Source organism: Dermacentor variabilis, chromosome 2 (assembly GCF_050947875.1).
Source record: "Dermacentor variabilis isolate Ectoservices chromosome 2, ASM5094787v1, whole genome shotgun sequence".
Taxonomy (NCBI): domain Eukaryota; kingdom Metazoa; phylum Arthropoda; class Arachnida; order Ixodida; family Ixodidae; genus Dermacentor; species Dermacentor variabilis.
The window spans coordinates 224,893,471-224,912,424 of NC_134569.1; the positions used below are offsets into that span (position 1 = coordinate 224,893,471).

The window sequence follows — 18,954 nt, forward strand, 5'->3', positions numbered from 1 at the left end:
AGCAGCATTATGTTTCAGAGCTTAAAAACCAAACACTAGTGAGCAAATGAAGATATATTCTTTTATTGCACATAAAGAAATGTGCGTTGGTTGGTAAGCATTCGCTTGGCTTAGACACCAAACACAAATCCTCAACTAAATTGGCTTGAGTTTTGCGTAGCACCAAAGTTGTGGCCAGATGACAAAAAAAAAAAAAAAAAAGGAAGAACTACAGGGGGTGAGAACACCAAAAGTAATTTTGTAGCAATTTCTGGACCATGTAAAGCTTCATTCTGAAGCAAAATGGAAGCAGACAAATTCTGATTTTGGAGTAGTCTCCAGTAGATATACCTTGATTGACAAGTTAGAACATGCAAATTTTAATTGAGCATTAATATAGTTAGGTGGGGTAAAAGTCACAAAGCCTTGCATTATGCAGCATTAAAGAAGATATGAAAGGCAGCCTAAAAGCATTTTTATGCTAGTTTTGTATTACGTGCTCATGAAGTGACTGGAGTTGTTTTCCAACAGATGTGAAGTTAGGGCCAATGAACACCACGGTGGTTTATTCAAGTAACAGCACCAGCTAGCTCAAACCAAGATTCTGAACATGACTGACTTCGCTTAGCCACTTACTACTCACTAGAAGCATTACAATATCTGCAGTTCATATTGATTGGGCTTATGCCCCCTGAATAAGCGAAAAGTAGCAACATTCCTCCTCTCCTGGGCCCTCCTTCCCCGCGACCCCTCACTGCACATGCCTACTGTTGCAACACATTATGGAGAACTTAAGGCCTTCTGGCTGTACCCCCTCCCCTTGAGCTACGTCACGCAAAAGAGGCCCACATAAAAGTTCCGTGCAGCATGCTACGAAGCCATGAGCGGCACACGTGCGTTGAAAATGAGACGCAAAAGACCGAGTAGGCAACGACGGCGATAGCAATTCGATTAGTTCCGGGAACCCTGCCGCTCCTTGGATAGCTTCAAGGTTAGAAAAGTGCTGGCATGCTGTGACATGCTTCCGAGCACACTTTTTTTCTGGACGTGAACTGTGCATGTTATTTCTGCGCTTGTGCTGCGATAGCAGTTGTGTGTCCGGCAAGCCTTCATTGCCGCAGAATGTGGATTACGTTCATGCCAGCATGTGCCTAATAAGTGCTGCGTGCCCAATTGCTGGAGCAATTACAAATCAGAGCCAAAAAATCATGCGTTCATGTTTCTGCAAGATCAATGACAGAATATTGGGTGCCAATGCTAAGGCAAAGAAGAGAAAAGCTGGGATTCTGCGGAATAAAGCAGCTGTTTCTTTGCAAATAGTTGCACGAATGTTTTGTATCTCCATTGCTAAACTCATTTACGGTGTTGTGAATATGTGGACTGCGGTAGTGTATGTTATAATGCCTCGAAATCGAAATTATTTGTTTAGAGCCTAACCTAGATTGGAATAAATACAATAAATAAAACCTATTTGACGCCAACGATACATCAAGGCAAAGAAGCTACTCTGAAGAAGAGGGCAGCACTATGACTTCTCAATATAAGCCATGCTCCCTGTCATCGTTGACCTGAATTTCATTCTCAATCCTAAGGTTGAACCATTTCACTTTTTATGAACGAGCTTTTTAATAATGCAGTACATAGTTTTGCATAAATAAAATAATCTTGGAACACCCTCTGTTCTCTGCGGGCTACCTGCTCAACTATGCCTAAAGAAAAAAACAATAACCACGCTCTGGTTTATGTTGCCCATAAGGGCGTGATCCCTTCATTCAACCCGTATGCCCGAGCACACCCCCGGCCTCTTCTCTGTGACGCCGAGCGCTCAGGCCTTCTCTTGTCTAGATAGTGTTGACTGTTGCTGCTCGCCCTCTTGCTCGTTTTAATAGCAGTGATCACGCTTTGCAGCACTGCAATAGCTGCAATATTGGGTTTGCGACCACCATGATTGCCACTATTGCAGGAATGCACACTGCGATCAACAGCAACTGTCATGGCACCGGCACAAGTTTAAAAAGAGAAAGAGGAAAGGCACCACGGGCAGCCCACGTGTGCTCATGCACTTGTTTTCACCGAAATGGTGCCAGCACAATGTCACACCGCTTCACCAACCGGGAAGCCTGAATAAGCCTCAAACCTCCTCGCCTGCTCTTGCTCGCCGACACGAAATAAAAGAATGTCCCTGGTCTTACTTTTATTTCTAATTAGGAGTAACTCTTGGCACCCATTGGCAGCCAGAATATGAAAGCTACTTCTACAAGCCCTCCGAGAATTACTACACAACACCGGTAATGTTTTCCTGGCGCCTGCCAGAGCCAAAGCTGTTTGGTGCAGCATGGCGCAATTTCTGCCATTTTCTTGCTTTTGGCACAGCAATTTGCATGAGTATCAATGGTGAAGGATTCTCAACCCTTATTTGATGAGGTTATATAAATAAAATACAATAATTCTTGAGCTCCACATAAGATTAAGGGTCTTCAAGGCCCTAAAAATTGCACTTTTGTATCCAGGGTTCCCAAGGACAGCTACAAACCCTAAGAGCTTTAGCCCTTACGAGTTAGAGTTTTGCCTTCTCTCCAAGCATTTCACAAAATAATGGGTCACCGGAGGTGTGGCCAGCAGTGACAACACTTGTAGTGAGATCTTATTACACTTTGCTGGGCAGGAGTGTGAAAATCGTTCTGGTGTCACACAGGCATTCTCTTGCTGAAGGAAATTAAATATAAAACGCACCTGTGTTGCAATTGTGTTGATGTGGCTGCTTTTCACCAGCTAGAATATGACTGACAATTGCAATAATAGCTCTGTGCTCTCTCCGGTTCAACTCTGAGCCACAATATGGCCACGACCAACACGGCCACTTAGACATCTCCGGTAGCCCTGCTTTCCATCAAGGGTAATACATAAACAGAAAAGCTAAGACATGAGGTAAGGGAGGGCGTGCATAAGCTTGAAGGCAAGGCTTACAACAAAAAGTGACACAAATGTCCAGGCAGACATAGTTTAATTTCAATTTCATTCTCTTGGTCACATGTACACCGAAAAACCATTTCACACAAGTGAACTCTTCATATGTATGAACAAAAACGTGTGACTGAAACGAGTGTTGCATGTTGGAAAAGGTCCTATACAAAACTTAAAAAGGCAATGTACAAAAAGACTGCACGAGTGTCTTCCCACTGCCCCACGCATATCTGGTGCATGTGGTCACTCCTGGCACTATCAGTTGTGTCGATACGACTTTGCACCAATTATTGATGATGATCAGATAAAATGCTAGTGATTATAAAGTCAACAGTGGCTAGACAGACAGCAGAACACACTGTCTGTCGTGTGCCCTGTTTAGTGCAAACTTATGAATTTCAAACACAATGGTCAGCATTTCACCATGTCCTTGCACGATGCTGGGCGACCACACGAACTCCAACATGGCACTTGAACAAGAGAAAACCAGCTTCACGATGAAAGATGAAAAAACTTGCTTTACAATAATGGTAGCCCAGAACTGGGTATCACAATGCACACATGAACAAATGACAAAAACAGTTCTGATCCAAGTGACGATGAATTAGATGCGAAGGGCAGGATGAAGTGTGTCCGATATCACAGCCAAGGATGCCAGGCAGGGTCCATCCGACAGAGGTTGTCGTGACTGTTGGCAGCCGCCACCAGTGTGCTCACTTTGCTGTCGGCACCATCAAAAGTGGCCAGAGCTGCACAAAACGAGAATAAAAGAAAAAAAGCATGCTTACAAACAAAAATGGCTTGTTGCCATATTCATATATTTCCACATACATTAACACTTATGAATAGAATAAACCTCATCAGCCACATTTATGAGACATATTGTCTCTTCACAGTACTGGCTTCTGGCAAGGGGACAGTGTGGTACTGGGATGGTATTCTCATGCATTAACTTTAGCAAGATTTTGCGAGACTCAACATTGGATGCGCAGCGCATATGAGTATGCACTTGATTGTGCAAAAATTGTGAGCTCAGCACAGTGCAGAAACACTGTCGGCCATGTACCTAGACGCGTCCGGTGTTGAGTCTCATGAACGTGCAGCTATCTCTGAAAGTGACTGCCGAGAAGACTGCACTTGGCTGCTCCCCAGAAACCAGTGAAGTAGGCTGAAAATCTCGGTCTTTTCTATCAGCAAAATGACAGAGCTTTGCCTCATCGAAATATTGCCAATCATGATAGTATTGAGCATGAAGCACGCTACTACATGCCACAGTGATCTGACCAAAAAGATGACGTGCACACTACGCTGACGGTGCGCGAGCAGTGGAATCGGCAGTTGCAAAATCGAAGGCCACCGGCGCTTGGTCCCGCTCCTGCCTGATTGAGCAGGCCCAGTTAATCCTGCCCTACACTTGCCGCAGCCGCTTCGCTGGGTCTACCGCCACCAGGAGCTCGAGTCCCGCTGCCTTCGCAGTCCGCCTTCTATCCACTAAGCCATGGCATCGGACTCCCCCAATCAAGTACCATCATCAGTGCCACCCCCCTGCGAGCCCGAGGTGTCCGCTCTCAAGCTTCTGAAGTTTGGTTAATTACCATCAAATCCTTGTTCTGTTGCCACTGCCTCAGTTCGCAGTTGACCATGTTCGACCACATAGTTGGAGTGCTTCCGCCTAATACTGCTGCGATTGTTCACAATGCTCTATGCTCCCCGCCCGTCGACCGACCTTAAGACTACCGTAATGCGATGATCATCGAGCACACTACTGAAACAGAGCAGCATCTATGACAGCAACATTGGAGGAGCTCAGCAATCCCAAGCCTACCGTATTGCATTGCATGCATGCCTTGGCTGGAGACCTGGCTTTTTCAACCGACCAACACACTTTCTACGGGAACTTTTCCTGCAGCGTCTTCCACCACAAGTGCGCATGATCTTGACGATGTCTTCATCCTTGATGCTGGCACCTCTGGCTCAGTTGGCTGACAAGATTATGGATGTTGGCTTTCCCTCCGTGGCCACAGTTCATTGCGCTCCTGACCCTCCGTCTCATGGTGCAGCCGCTGGCGACAGCTATGAGTGTATCCTCAAAGCACCGGCAAGTAGTGCGACTAGCTGAAACATCGAACTTGCGGCCCGCTGTGTAGTGATTTGTTTCTTTGGTATAACGGATGGCAGCCCTCTTGAACGCTGCTGTGAACAAATGTTTAGTTGGCCTGGAGCACTCATGACTGAGGAAGCATGGAAGTAGCATGCAGCCGGCAGTCAAGTTGAACGCGTCAAACTGAGAGCTACAGGGAAATAGAAACACGTGAGCAGCGTCTGCTCTTCCATGAACTATCGATACTCCCTGCAAGCGCCACCGTTCTGGGGGTGCCGCCATGAATGGAACAGCGACACTTCCATCGCCTATCGACCACCCATGAGTGTTGTGTGCACTGTAAAACTCTACAAAAATGTTGAAAAACCCTTCCGAAAAGCGAAAAAACACGTGGAATAGCGAAAACTATGGGTAGGGCCATAGAGCAAACATAAGATTGTAACTACGTTGTAGTTCCCCTGATATCTCGTTTGTCTTGCTTTTTTTGGCACTCCCATGCTTTGGTTTCGATTGTAAGTCGACCCCCCCACTTCAGATTTTCAAATTAAACAAAAATAGGTCAACTTACAATCGTGTAAATAAGGTAGTGATTTGATTAGCAAGTATAGGAGGCGTCCAAATCCACACGGCAACGGTGGCACCTGTTGTAAGAAACGACGATCTTAAAGGCCATGTTTTCGCATGTAGTCTGCGGCGGAAGTGATTTTGACAGCCGGAAACTGGTCATACGCGGCCAGTTTTGGACACCTCCTATGAACGCCAGGTGATGCCCACGATAATCACCATCATCATCAATTTTGCCTCGGTGTTGTAGGTGGTGTCGCGCACATTTTCGTCCAGCAGTGGTCCGCTCGCTTTTATCTAGTACAGTGCAATTGAAATCATCGCCTGCCATCACTAGTCGCCATACAACATATAGCTATTTCAGTGTGTTGCGGCCGTTCATTCAGCGCAACGCCAACATGTTTTCGCCGCCATTGCCCCTGCTCTTCACCCGCCTCCACCGAATGGGTCAAAGGAGCATGGAAAATATTCGACCATGACGTACAAGAAGGCCATCATTATCAGGCTTATTGAGCAAGGACAGACCCAAGTCGACGTTGTGCACGAGTTTAATACCTCCAAACAGACCTTGTCCGATTACGTGAAAAACAAAGAAAAGATCTTGTTTGCAGTCGACCGGCTGCACTGTAAAACTACAAAAAATGACTGGAAAGGACAACATCAGGAGCTTGAAGAGGCCCTGCAGCTGTGGTTGAAAGGAGTCCTAGCAAAGAACCTCCCCGTTTCGGGCAACATGCTCAAGCAGAAAGCCAAGATGCTCGCTTTAAAAATGGGCATTCAGGACTTAAAGTTCACCAATGGATGGATCCGTGGGTTTAAGAAAAAGCACAGAGTCTCTTTTAAGAGAGTTTGCGTGGAGGGCAATGCCATGCATCAATCTACTGTCACGGATTACCGGACGAGTAAGTTGAAGGCTCTGCTACAAGAGTATGCTCCTGCAGACATATTTAATTGTGATGAGACAGGGCTATTCTTCAAAATGCTGCCAGACCATTCACTTTCCTTTACTAATGAGGCCTGCGCTGGTGGGAAATAAAGTAATGTCGTGATCGGCCATTCACCCCACGACACCCTCCAGTCACGGCTCGCGCGATTAGGGGAACGGGCCGACGACCTGGTCAAAATGGTTTTCAAAACGGATGATTTATGGCCAACAGGGAAGTACCTCGCTCAGGAGAGGTTTGGGCAATTAGCAAGGATATGGCCATCACTTGTCAAAAGCACAAATTGGCATGTCCACGCCAGAGGTGCGGTCAGTGCAATGATACGGTCCATCCCCTGTCAGCCGCCCTAATTGGCATGACCACGCCGGGGATGGAGTCAGTGTATGATTGGAGTCAGCATACGTTTCCCCACCCCTTCCCCTGTTTGTGCCCAGTGATGTGCGTGCATTTCCGCCAAAGCTCCCTTCGGAAGGAAAGGGAAACCAACCTCCAGATTGGTGGGACCTGATGTCATCGGTCTCCTGACGTCTGTGGGGATGCGCGACTCTCACGCGTCCTCTGATATCTTGTTTTCCCGCATAGCTCCCGTCTCCTGCAATGCGACTTCGCCGCGTGGCCTGGGGCCCGTTGCGGTCGGTGTGGTTGAAGCGCAGTGCGAGAGATGGCGCGAGTACTGCGCTGCTAACGCCGCCTCACGATGGGGTTACTTGGGTGCCAAAAGGACAAGGCAAATTCCTCTTTGGCTGCGAGTTGGTGAACGCTGCGGACGTCCTGTGCGTGCACCGATCCATGCTTCTGCGAGACCGTCTCGTGTGGCCTCCTTCGAACACGCCACCATTTGCGTGACCGTACGTGTGAACGACCAGGCGTTGGGATCCAGCATGGGGCGAACATATTCACTCGTTATCCGGTCGCGGTGAGTCGGACTTCTAGATTTGTCTCGCGCCCATCGGCATGTTTTGTGGATAGCAACTCGGCTATCGGGCATTGATCTATGAAAGGTGCAATAAATGCCCTTGCGATTGTTTGCACTACTGTGTTGTCATTCCTTTGTCCCAAGAGCATGGGTGTGAGCATGAGCGTAGGGCTAGCGTGGATTTTGATCGCCAGCGTTGGCGGCGTGCTTTCTTGAGCGAGGCGACGGTGGCTGTAGTGTTTGAACTTGTCAACATGCTAAGCCTTTATGTAAGTGTTTTTTTAAATGTTATTCGTCGGTACAAGAGTCACGTGGTGTGCATCCTCGGAGAGCGAGGCTTAGCGCCCGCGGAGCATTGGCAAGCCTGAAGCGAGCGAGTACGGTAGCTTCGTGAGTGGTCTGAATTTCTTACGTAAATAGCTTCTTATATCTCTGACTCTGATGAAGTCGCGGCTCTGGGAGACGGGTGGCCATGGGCCACGGGTGCCATTACGGGCTGACTGGTATTGCGGCGTGGCACCGGGCGCTCCGACACCGTCTGGGATGGTTGGCGCCATCAACTCGGATGCTGTGTGCACTGAGTTGGGTAGGACCACCTATCAGAGCTGACGTCTCCTCGCGGCTGCCTGCTTTGCGCCCATTTTGGGTGTTGTTTTTTTGGATGCCAGTTGTTGTCAGGGTAGTGATGCTTTAGGCCTAAGGCTTAACGAAGCTGCCTGTCGCACGTGGAGGGACACAACCTGGCGGACCGTGGCGTTTAGGAGTTGCACTTTGTTTCCCTCATTTTAGTTAGCCTCGCACGAATGGAAATTACTTGTTCGACTCAAGGAAGCGAGCTTCGTTCACGTGAACTTAGCATCTGAGTAGCTGCCCGATCTCTTGCTAGCCGAGTTGAACATCGTACCACGTGGGCGATGCGCATGCACAATTCCTCTCCTTTGCACTACTTTAGTGCTTGCCGAGTGTGTTGAGTACCGTATTTACCCGCGTATAACCCGCCCCTGCGTATAACCCGCACCCCTAACTTTGAACTCGGCGAAAAAAAAAAAAAAAAAACTCGCGTATAACCCGCACGTTTACCTGAAAAAAAAAAATGAGCGCTAGAAAGATGCAACTCACACTCAGTGATCATTTCGTTTTCAGAACATTTATTCAAACGACCGCCACCACGTCACTGGTTATCCGATTCTTAATCGTCGCCGCTCTCACTACTGCCATCCGAGGCTTCATCGCCACTCTCAAAGACGTAGTCGTCCTCGGAACCATCCAGACTATTACTGATCGCACATTTTTTAAAGCTTTTGCGCACCAAATCGGCCGGTATCGCTTTCCACGCATCCACGATCCACTGGCACAGCAATGGAATATCAGGCCTTCGCACGCGTCCCGTCGGTGTGAGGGCGTAAATGCCGTCGGCCATCAACTGGGCATACAGCCGCTTCACGTGTGCCTTGAACGGCTTGTTCAGGCACACGTCGAGTGGCTGTAGCATGGACGTCATGCCGCCAGGTATTATGACGAGGTCGGTGCTGGTCTCGGCAAGGCGAGCCTTCACCGCATCAGTGCAGTGGCCTCTGAAGGAATCTAGTACGAGCATCGACCGGCGTGCCAGCAAGGCACCTGGTCTTCGCTCCCAGATTACTCGAAGCCAGTCACCGACTCGGCCACTGTTCATCCACGAATTTTCTTCCGCACGCACAACGATTCCTGGGGGCAGTGGAATGCCAGGTGGCGTCTTGCGTTTGAAAATGACATACGGGCGCAGTTTCGTGCCGTCAGCCAAAGCGCATAGCGTGACTGTGCAGCGCAGCTTGGCATTTCCACCGGTCAGCACGCTGACTGATTTGGAGCCCTTTTTTTCCATGGTCGTGTCCATCGGCATCTCAAAGTACACAGGTGTTTGATCAGCATTTCCCACCTGAGATAGCAAATAGCTGTGCTCCTTCCGAAGTGCGATCACATATCGTTGAAAGTTCAACAACTTTTCCTCGTAGGCTTCAGGAAGCCACTGGCACATGGTTGTTCGCCGCCGCATAGAAAATCCATGTCTTCGCATGAAGCGCTGAAGCCATCCACGGCTTGCACGAAACTCACGTGGAATGTTCAATTCCCGGGCCAACTTCAGGGCTTCCATTTGCGCCATCTCAGTCGAAACAGCGTGGCCACGACTTCTCTGCTCCTCAATGAACTTCGCAAGCTGCGTCTCGAGGTGGGGGTACGCGCCAGTCTTCGGACCCCGAAACGCTCGCCTGTTCCGGTTCGTTGCTTCGAGACTCTCTTTTTTCTTCCTCCAGTCGCGAATGCACGACTCGTCGACGTCATGCTGTCTTGCAGTAGCTCTGTTGCCGATTTCTTCGGCAGCGGCTATAATCTTTAGCTTCTTTTTCGCTGTGAAACACTGCCGTCGAGTCGCACTCATGATGCCAAAACAAAGCAGGCAAACGGTGCAAACTGGGGTAAGTACACTAAACAGCGCCTAACGCGAGGCTCAACAATGCTGGCCTTTCGTTGGCCCTTCATCGGCTTGACAAGCGTCGATGACGATGGGGATGGCGGACTACACGGGGAGGCCGCCGCACATTGCGGTGAAGCCGACACCCCCCCCCCCTCCCAAGGAAAAAATTCGCAGATAACCCGCACCCCCACTTTTTAAACGCGTTTTTTCACATTTTGGTGCGGGTTATACGCGAATAAATACGGTATATGCAGCGTAAGCGGAGTCACCCCTGGTTTGATGTCACCTGCAGATCGTCTGCGCTGCTGCCCCGGACTACGATCGAGCCACCCCGGGCGATGGTGATGCTGTGGCCAGTTCGGCGCAGTGACTTCGGCGGCCGCCTGTATCCAGCTCGCAACCCTCAGCAGCGGAGAAAAGAGCCGGCGGTTACCAAAAGCTACTGCGGCTCTCACCAGCAGGGCACGAGCGACGCTTGCTCGTGCCGACTGCTGCGTCGCCATTTCCGGAGTCCTGGCCTGGAATCGTGCCGTCGAGTCTGCAAAGCTGCTGATGTGACAAGCGGACGCTAGCAGTGTACCCAAGGAAAGTTGGCTCGCATGCTATGGACAGCGTGTGGACATTTCCTCGGCACGGCCACTGTTGCATGTACTACCTTGTTCGTGAAGCATGTGTTGATGTTAGACCGTGTGACATGTTTCGCCGGAATATGTAGTGATTTAAGGTTGGGGGGATGTGGGGACGCATGAGGGTATGTTGTTTTCCCGCATTGCTCCCGTCTCCTGTAATCTGGCTTCGCCGCGTGGCTTGGTGCGAGCGGCAGTCGGTGTGGTTGAAGCGCACTGTGAGAGATGTCGCGAGTGTAGCTCTGCTAACGCCACCTAACAGCAGAGTTACTTGGGCGCAGAAAGGTGAAGGCTCCTCCTCTTTGACTCGGGCTTGGCAAGCGGTGCGGACGTTCTGCGTGTGCGCCGATCCATGCTTCTGTGCGACCGTCTCGCGAGGCCTCCTTCGAACGTGCCACCATTCACGTGACCGTACACGCGAACGACCAGGCGTTGGGATCCAGCATGGGGCGAACGTATTCGCTCGTTATCCGGTCGCGGTGAGTCGGACTTCTAGATTTGTCGCGTGCCCATCGACATGTTTTGTGGATAGCAACTCGGCTAGCAGGCATTGATCTATGAAAGGTGCAGTAAATGCCCTTGTGATTGTTTGCACTACTGTGTTGTCGTTCCTTTGTCCCAAGAGCATGGATGAGAATCCCACACGTCAGATTGGGGGAAGTGACTGAACAATGACTGCACAGGGCATATAAGGAGCAGCGGACGGCGGGAGCGATCGGCTGCAACAACTTCATCATTAACTTTGTTTTTCTGTATTACTTTGAACTCTCTTGCAAATATGTAAATATAAACGTGTTTGTGAAACGTCCTGAATAACAGGCCCAGCCTCACCTTCCCTTACTCCTCCACAAGCAAAGGGAATTCCACATCTTCGAACCTCCAGTCGCAACGGTAAGGAGAGGGTAACTGTCATGGTCGGGGCTAATGCGGTTGGCACCGAAAAGATGCCCCTTCTAGTGATTGGGAAGGCAAAAAACCCATGTTGCTTTCAGGACCTAAATAAAGTTCATTGCCTGCCTGCCTACTTCAAAGGTGCGAAGAACCTGCCTGTGGGGTACAGCAGCAATACAAAATCGCGGATTACACATAGCTTGTTCGAAGATTATGTTCGCCATCTGGACCGGGTGTTTGAGCGTCAGAAGAGGTAAGTGGTAATAGTCATAGACAACTGTGGGGCGCACGGCGCCGTAGACAACCTGCAAGCTATTCTTCTTGAATTCTTGCCGTCGAATACAACGAGTGTGCTGCAGCTGATGGACCAAGGGGTCATTAAAAACCTCAAGGTGCACTAGCGTGCTCATGTGCTTTGACAATGGGAAGACATACTCTGTTAACCTGTTCTCGGCACTCGGCATGCTAGCAGATGCCTGGAAGGCTGTTCAACATTTGACGATCGCTAAATGTTTTAGGCATGCTGGATTTTGCAACTCTGAAGAGCCAGTGACTGAAGAGGCAAACGGCACCGCTGAAAACATCGACACTGGTGAGTAGCTGATTGCGGACTTGCGCAGCAGTGGGATGGACCTTCCCGCTGCTGTTACTTTTTACGAGTTTGCCATGATTCACAACAACATAGAGTTGTGCACGGAGCTTATGGACGACGAGATTGTGCGCCAGGTGACCGCACTGCCGCAAAGCGACTCGGACTCCAGTGACGACACCTCTGGCTATCCGCAACCATCAAAGCAAGGCGTTGTCAACGCTCTAATACTGTTGCCTAGTGTGTATGACGAGAACATGATGCTTGCACAGATGCTAGCAGACATCTTTACAAAAAGCAGGAATTTAAAACAAGAGACCATCCGCAACTTTTTCAGTCCAGTTTACCTGGAATAAAGGTCGGTTTTGCGACTCGCGAATTTTTTGGACCATTCTTTTATTCGGACTATTTTTTGGTCCCCTCCAGGTCCGGCAAATTTGTCAGCTACTGTAACGAACATGATGCTCAGGTTAGCTATAGGCGGGCTCGACTCTATCAGATAAACGCGCTATGAACCGTACAGAGGACATGCTGTGGTTCTCCATAGACAGTGATAAAGTGGCATCTGTGACATTAAGTTATTAAATTTCCATTTTGTGAAGGTAAAGTTCACTGGTTCAGTCTTCTCAATGCCAGAATTGGAAGCATGCTATGTTTGCTATAAAATTGGGTGCACATTCGATTTCTACTTTGTTTAGGAGCCATGTCATGTTTACGTTAGTTTTCTGCTTCGAAACCATAAAATATTTAGAGATGTCTTTGAGTTGGGGCAAATACTGCCAATGAATGAGCAGTGTCTTATTTCTGCTTCTTGTTTAGTTTGACCCCTCAAATAATTTGACCAATTTCGTTGGTCACAGCAGGGTCGACTTAAAGGGACACTAAAGGAAAATACTAAGTCAAGCTAAAGTGATAGATTAGTGCTCGAGAATCTCTAAGGTGTCAATATTACCGCGAACACAGCCTTAGTAATAGAGAAATCGAGGTAAATGCAGGACATAATTAGAGACTCCCCTAGGTCATTCAAGAACTTGCCCGATGACGAAAGCAGTCCTCAGTTAAATTCTGTCACTAGTACTCAACTACTCACTGCTAAAAACATCCTCGTATTCTATTATACGATCACATAAAATGCTACTTGTCCAGTTCCATTACATGTTTAGAAAAAAGAACTAATTGAAGTTACCGCTGAAAACGACGCTGGCGGTCGAAAGGTTTCGTTTTCACTCGACTCTGCGCCGCTCACGCCTTCACTGGCTCGCAAAACTTGCAAAAACTGCAAGTAGCAGAGAATCCAACTTCCATGTCACGTCGCGGGATGCCTGAACGGTCTACGCCACTTGACCAAAAAGCAGCTGCAGCGGCGAATCCGTCACTCTGTCTTGGCTCAGTGCCGCTGTCTGCTGCGCGCAGTTTTACTCCCTGACGGCAGCAAAGGCCGGTGATGGTGCACGCAACTTCCCCACTCCCCCGGTTGGCTGGCGGGATATTTGAATTTCGAAAAAGGTGTTCGGACCCTTCAGATGCAATTCTCTCATAAACTAAGTCTTTTCTTGGCACGAAACAAGCATTGCGAGGTTTCTGGAAAGGTATTTAAACAGTCCACGTTGCCTTGGTATTTGCCTTTAGTGTCCCTTTAACGGAAGTAGACTGTACTACAGTAAAGATTGGCAGCCACTCACTCTGAAGTCGGGTCATGACCGCACTGACAGCCTTGGACACCATGCCGATGATCTGCTCGCCATCCATGTCCTGTGGCGTTGAGCCAGGCGTCGCACTGTCATCTTGCTTCTGCAAGCGAGCACCAGAGTGAATAAATAGAGGTCACTGGCTCATAGCCCTGTACACCACAACAGCATACAACCAACAGAACAGACAAGGTACAAACCAAACATAAGCTCATGACTGTGAACATTGCAGGACCGCTATGAGATTTCACAAATCAGACAAGCCATTTAGTGCCTTTAAGTGTATGCGCTATTATTCTAAAGCATAAAATGTTAGTCTATTACAGTTGCCAACCAATTAAATGGATGCCGATAATTCAGACATGCTTGATTATTCGGACAGCTCCAGTGCGCCATGAGATACTTTGGACTCCGACTGCACGAGCGTGTGAGTCGAGGAGAAAAAGCCATATTTTTGTTTTAACACATTGCTGGCATTTTTACTGGCCATGTCACTGGCGTCTCCTGCCAACCGAAACTAGCGAAGCCTAGATGATCTAATAGTTGCGGACTGCACCCAAACAGTAGAACAAGCCCAGTCAAGCTGCTAAGTCGAAAAGGCTGCATTTGCTATTTGCTCAATTTGTCGTGCGAGTTCCGTTAAGCTCTTATAATCCACCAGTTATGGCAGGCTGATGCTGTTGATATCATGAGTGGAGCGATACTCTGTCAACTTACGAAGTGTGAAAAGCGTGAGAGGGATTAGTATAAAAGGCATTGCTAGAAAATCGTGGCCACAGACAGTCTCGACCAAAGGCAAGTGCATGCCTGCAGAACAATGTTGACAAACTTGGTCCATGTTCTCAGACAATCACTTTCGTAGATCCCTTCACTTTGGTGTTATTTCGTGTGATTAACATTGGGCACATCAACAGGCGGCAGCATATCTTCACTGTGATGAGATAGCACTGTGCCAAGAATGCCGTCGCTCGTGGAAGCAACATGTCTTGCGCTAGTCATCCGAAATCTAAGGTAGAGTAAAACCTCGCTAATTCCAACTCATCCTCTGGTTCAGACAGGTGTATGTACACTTATGCAATCAAACTCTCATTAATTCGGCCGTATTTGGCTGCATATGGTTGATTCGGACAACTCTCAGAGCTCAGCGAGCACCACAAATGTGTGATGCAAACGAGCAAAACCTGGGCCAGTGTTTACCGAAACAAAGTGGCAGAGTCCATATCACCATAGTCATCAGTGGAAATCATAAGAAAATGACAGCAACGCCGGAACGCTTTGTTCCTATTTATGCCTTTAAAGCCTTTATTTTTGCATTTACCACCGCGCATAACACCGCATCAGCTGTACGCCTACATAACTGCCCAGTCGTGACCTACGATCACGTCGATAGCGACAGTGGTTTCGTCTGCAGCAGTTGCGGCAAACAGTACTTTCTTTTTGACTCAGTGCAAACCTGTCGAGAATGAAAAGCACTGGCTGGTACGGTTTATGCGGATGCAAAACACATTATGTTCGATGGTCGCAGAGTCGGGCATTTGACTTTTAAAACTACTTCTAAAACTAAACTACTGTTTGAGTGGGTAAGGTGTAATGAGGTTTTACTGTACTATGGCTTAGTATGCACTTTTTCTGAGCTCCGGCCAACTATGTTTTAACGAGGTTTACCTGTAATACACATATAGTAACGAGCATGACAGATTTTGCAAAACGCATCAAGAAAAGCAAGCGTGTGCGCCTGATCACTGTGCTTGTCTCTTAAACACGAAGACTAAAGCTGCAGAATTACATGGCACATGAAATGCTCACATAATGACACACAAAGCACCAATGCAAGAGAGATGATAGCTGAGTGTACAATATTTGCTGTCTAGAACGCGCAAACTACGCAGACGCACATGGCATCTTTCTTAATACGGCAGCAGACACCGCTCGCATGTTTTTCAGACAGCCATCATCGTTTAGCTGCTTGTGCTTGTCGAGCAAAAATTGGCTGAAAGCTCCCGACAATCTGCGGGCAGCCCAGAACTTCGGGTCCATGAAAAAACAAACACACTTCTGACAGCTCTCAGACTAATGGACTAATGCTCTGAACCTGTCAGAGCGAAATTAAATGCAGCACAGCAGTCCCAAGCAGTCTGGGACTGTCGGCGACTGATAATCGAAGAGACCAACTGTGTCATGTGACAACTGCCCCTTCCTACTCTTGGTATGTTTACCGCAGTACTTCCTGTATGCTTCGATGCATAACACTGCTGCATCGAGGTGAAGCTGACTTTTGGAAACCAGCATTACGGAACTTTCAGAGCTTCAAAGCCATTGGCGAGCATTACAAATGTGGAGTTAACATGGCTGCTTCTATGTTCTGCATTGCGTGTGTGTGGAGCTTGGGTGGAAGTGGGTGCAGAAATCAGCTCTTGTACAGTGTGAGGTGTGCGACATGATAGACATCAGAATCAGTGAAGAGATGAAAAGAGCTTCAAAGGGCACCCAGATGCTAGCACTCCGCTCAATCTGCTACTCCTACAGAAACCCAATCTGCTACCTCTACACAAACCCTCTACAGAGTTCAGCAGAGTACTGTACAATATTAGGTCAAGTCTAAAACATGGTGGCCGTGACACGTTTCCGGCTGCTACATTTGCTTCCAGCAGTTGCAGCATATGAATGCATGGCCTCTGAGGTTTGCACCCATTACTCCAAGGAAGCCATAGTTGGTGGCACAATTCGGACACTACCCTTAGCTGGACTGTGCCACCTCAACTTATACCCCTGTCACACAGACGCGGCTAAAGTCCTTTACCATTCAACCAAGGACGTCTTTGAGGGAGATGCGCACTGTGTCATACGGCAGTCCTTTAGCAAAGGAAGTTCCTAGCAAAAGGAGATGGAAGATCTCCTTTGCAGACTGAAAGGAGTACTCTTGTTCCCAGCGTGCTTGGATTTCGAGTCAAGAAATCACCCTCATTTTTATTAATTTCACTTTTACCAGCAATTATAACTGTTTTTATTGCATATAATATAGTATTTGAGCACTGACAAAGATATTTGAGTTGAGCAGCTACATTCGACTCTCAAACCGGGCGTTCTCTGAATTTTTTTGTCTTTAAGATAGATGACATTTTTAAAATGCAATGCATAAATAATTGTATTTTGTAAGAAAAGACAAGTAACCAAAACTTTTTAGCAATATATAATGTGTTTCTTTCATGACTGCATACGAGGTGAGCAGCGCCTAATGGGCCCCCAGCGGCAGCTTTCAACAGCTCGCTTATAGGCCGTGTGACACGGAGCTAACTCCTTTGAGGTGAAATTCCCTTGCGGTCCTTTAAGGGAAGGAAGCTTGAAGGAGATCCGAGTTGCCCGTGTGACACAGGTATTAGACACCTCACGTGCCTCTGACCACCTCAAAATGTCTGGCTTAACTGGAGCATGGCCAAATGCACATCAAAATCAGCACTTGCATGGTGTTTCTTTTTTTTTTTGTCTGTGCTGCTACATCATGAAAATAATCTAACTCACCCAGTTTTATTTTCTTGTGCAGCATATTAAAAAGTTTCATGCCATAAGATAATGCACGTGTTCAAAGGAATCGGGCGGCACATTAAAATAATCCAAATTAACAAACCTTTCCTGCAGAATATATTGCCTTGCTGAAGCAACAAAACTGAGAAGAGTCTTTCATACTGCTGGTGCTATAAAAAAGCAATGAAATTGGTTTCCCATCGAAACTTACAAACTGCCCAAGTATTCGGACATTTTCACGCACACCTCTGCACTCAAAAGATAGTTAGCAACTGCGGCTGTACAATACCAAATTTGAGTGAAACTATTGCATGTTCTAAGGACAGTGCCACCAGGACTGCGCACACCTTTTTGTGCCAGGCGATCAGCTCATCCCGCAGGATGGCACGCAGCAGAGCTTGCAGCTTGAAGTTGGGCTGGGCCACGCAGCGTGCCGTGGCAATCATGCCAGCCGTCATAGAGCCTGCTACGCCAATGCTGGTCATGAACTCGGACAGGTTGGGCGTCAGGCGGAAAGGCACTGGCCTGTTGGCATCCAGGTCGCCTGCAAAGCATGTGACACATCTACATGAAAATCACATGAAAGGCCTTTGAACAAAAAGTCACAGTTGCAACGAAAGGTGGAGCTTTGATAGCGATGGCAGAGTATAAGACAACTACATGAAATAAGGACCGTGGTTTTAATAACTGTGCAAATTGCAGTAAACATCCACCCACTAATAAACTGACAAGCATAGTGTCACACGAAAACATCAACAGATCTCATTATATGAGCACTCGCTCTAATAATGCTGGCATGGTGAAAAGTACCAGCCTCGAGGAACAAACGCTTTGGTCCGCCACGACTACAGTCAACGAGTGAATTTTCGGATGCCCAAATTTTCGGACATGCCTGATATTTCGCACGTCTTCGCGGCACCGCCATGAGCCCCATAGAATCAATGTATAAGGACATCTGAAGTTTCGGACGCTCGAACCCCCCGCCGTCCAATGTTCCGGACTTTTTGACGGACGGAAGGTCTTTCGGCTCCTCGCGCAGTGCCCTTGCGAAGGAAATCCACTTGCAGCCGAAGCATATCACCGCTTTGAACCAGAACTAGCCGAATTTAGCCGTCACACACCGATTTGGTCTGGCCACGCTGGCTATGTTCATCGCCGCACTTCCGCCTCCAGCAGAGTTTCCGGAGCGGCGCCATTTTGTTTGTTTGTTTGCGCAGGCCACGTTTTGGCTAGTGTGGTGTGTGGTTGTGCTGTTGTGTCAAGTGTGCTCTGCGACGGTAGGCCTAGGTGCTTCGACGCTCGTCAGCGAACTCCACTGTTCGCAACTTGAGGATTTCGCTTGCCTTCGATGGCGCCCACTCCGTCTTCGTCGTCCTCGCCGATGGCATCGAAGCGCGGAAAGCAGTACCGTCGGACGACGTGATCAACGACCTCCGCTCTGCTGGGGTTTCCATACCCACAGAAATAACTTTTGAACAGTTTGTTGACGCTGACAACGAGCGCGACTTCCGCGCAGAACTGACTGCCGAGGAAATAGTCCGTCAGGTTGTGGGGGATTCAGATGACTCCGATGTTGAAAATGAGGAGCCAATGCCTGCGCCGCCTACAGCGCCGAGTTAACGCGAGCACTGTTGACTCTTTCATCGGTGTACAGTGCTGACATGACCCTTGCTCAGATCGAGGCGAATATGATCGCATGCAACCGGAACGCCGTC

The 18,954-nt window shown here is 48.3% G+C and overlaps 1 protein-coding gene across 9 annotated transcripts in view; it reads right to left on the reverse strand.

Moving 5' to 3' along the window:
• Window positions 1–2,966: 2,966 nt before the first annotated feature.
• Nipped-A (Transcription-associated protein Nipped-A) overlaps window positions 2,967–18,954 on the reverse strand; it is a 435,149-nt gene continuing 419,161 nt past the window's right edge. For all 9 annotated transcript variants that reach the window (XM_075682662.1, XM_075682661.1, XM_075682656.1 and 6 more), the window contains 3 exons: window positions 17,587–17,783; window positions 13,712–13,820; window positions 2,967–3,692 (listed from right to left, as the gene is read on the reverse strand). In XM_075682662.1, coding sequence (XP_075538777.1) covers window positions 3,583–3,692; window positions 13,712–13,820; window positions 17,587–17,783 — 416 coding nt within the window. In that variant the 3' untranslated portion in view covers window positions 2,967–3,582. The remainder of the gene's footprint in view (window positions 3,693–13,711; window positions 13,821–17,586; window positions 17,784–18,954) is intronic.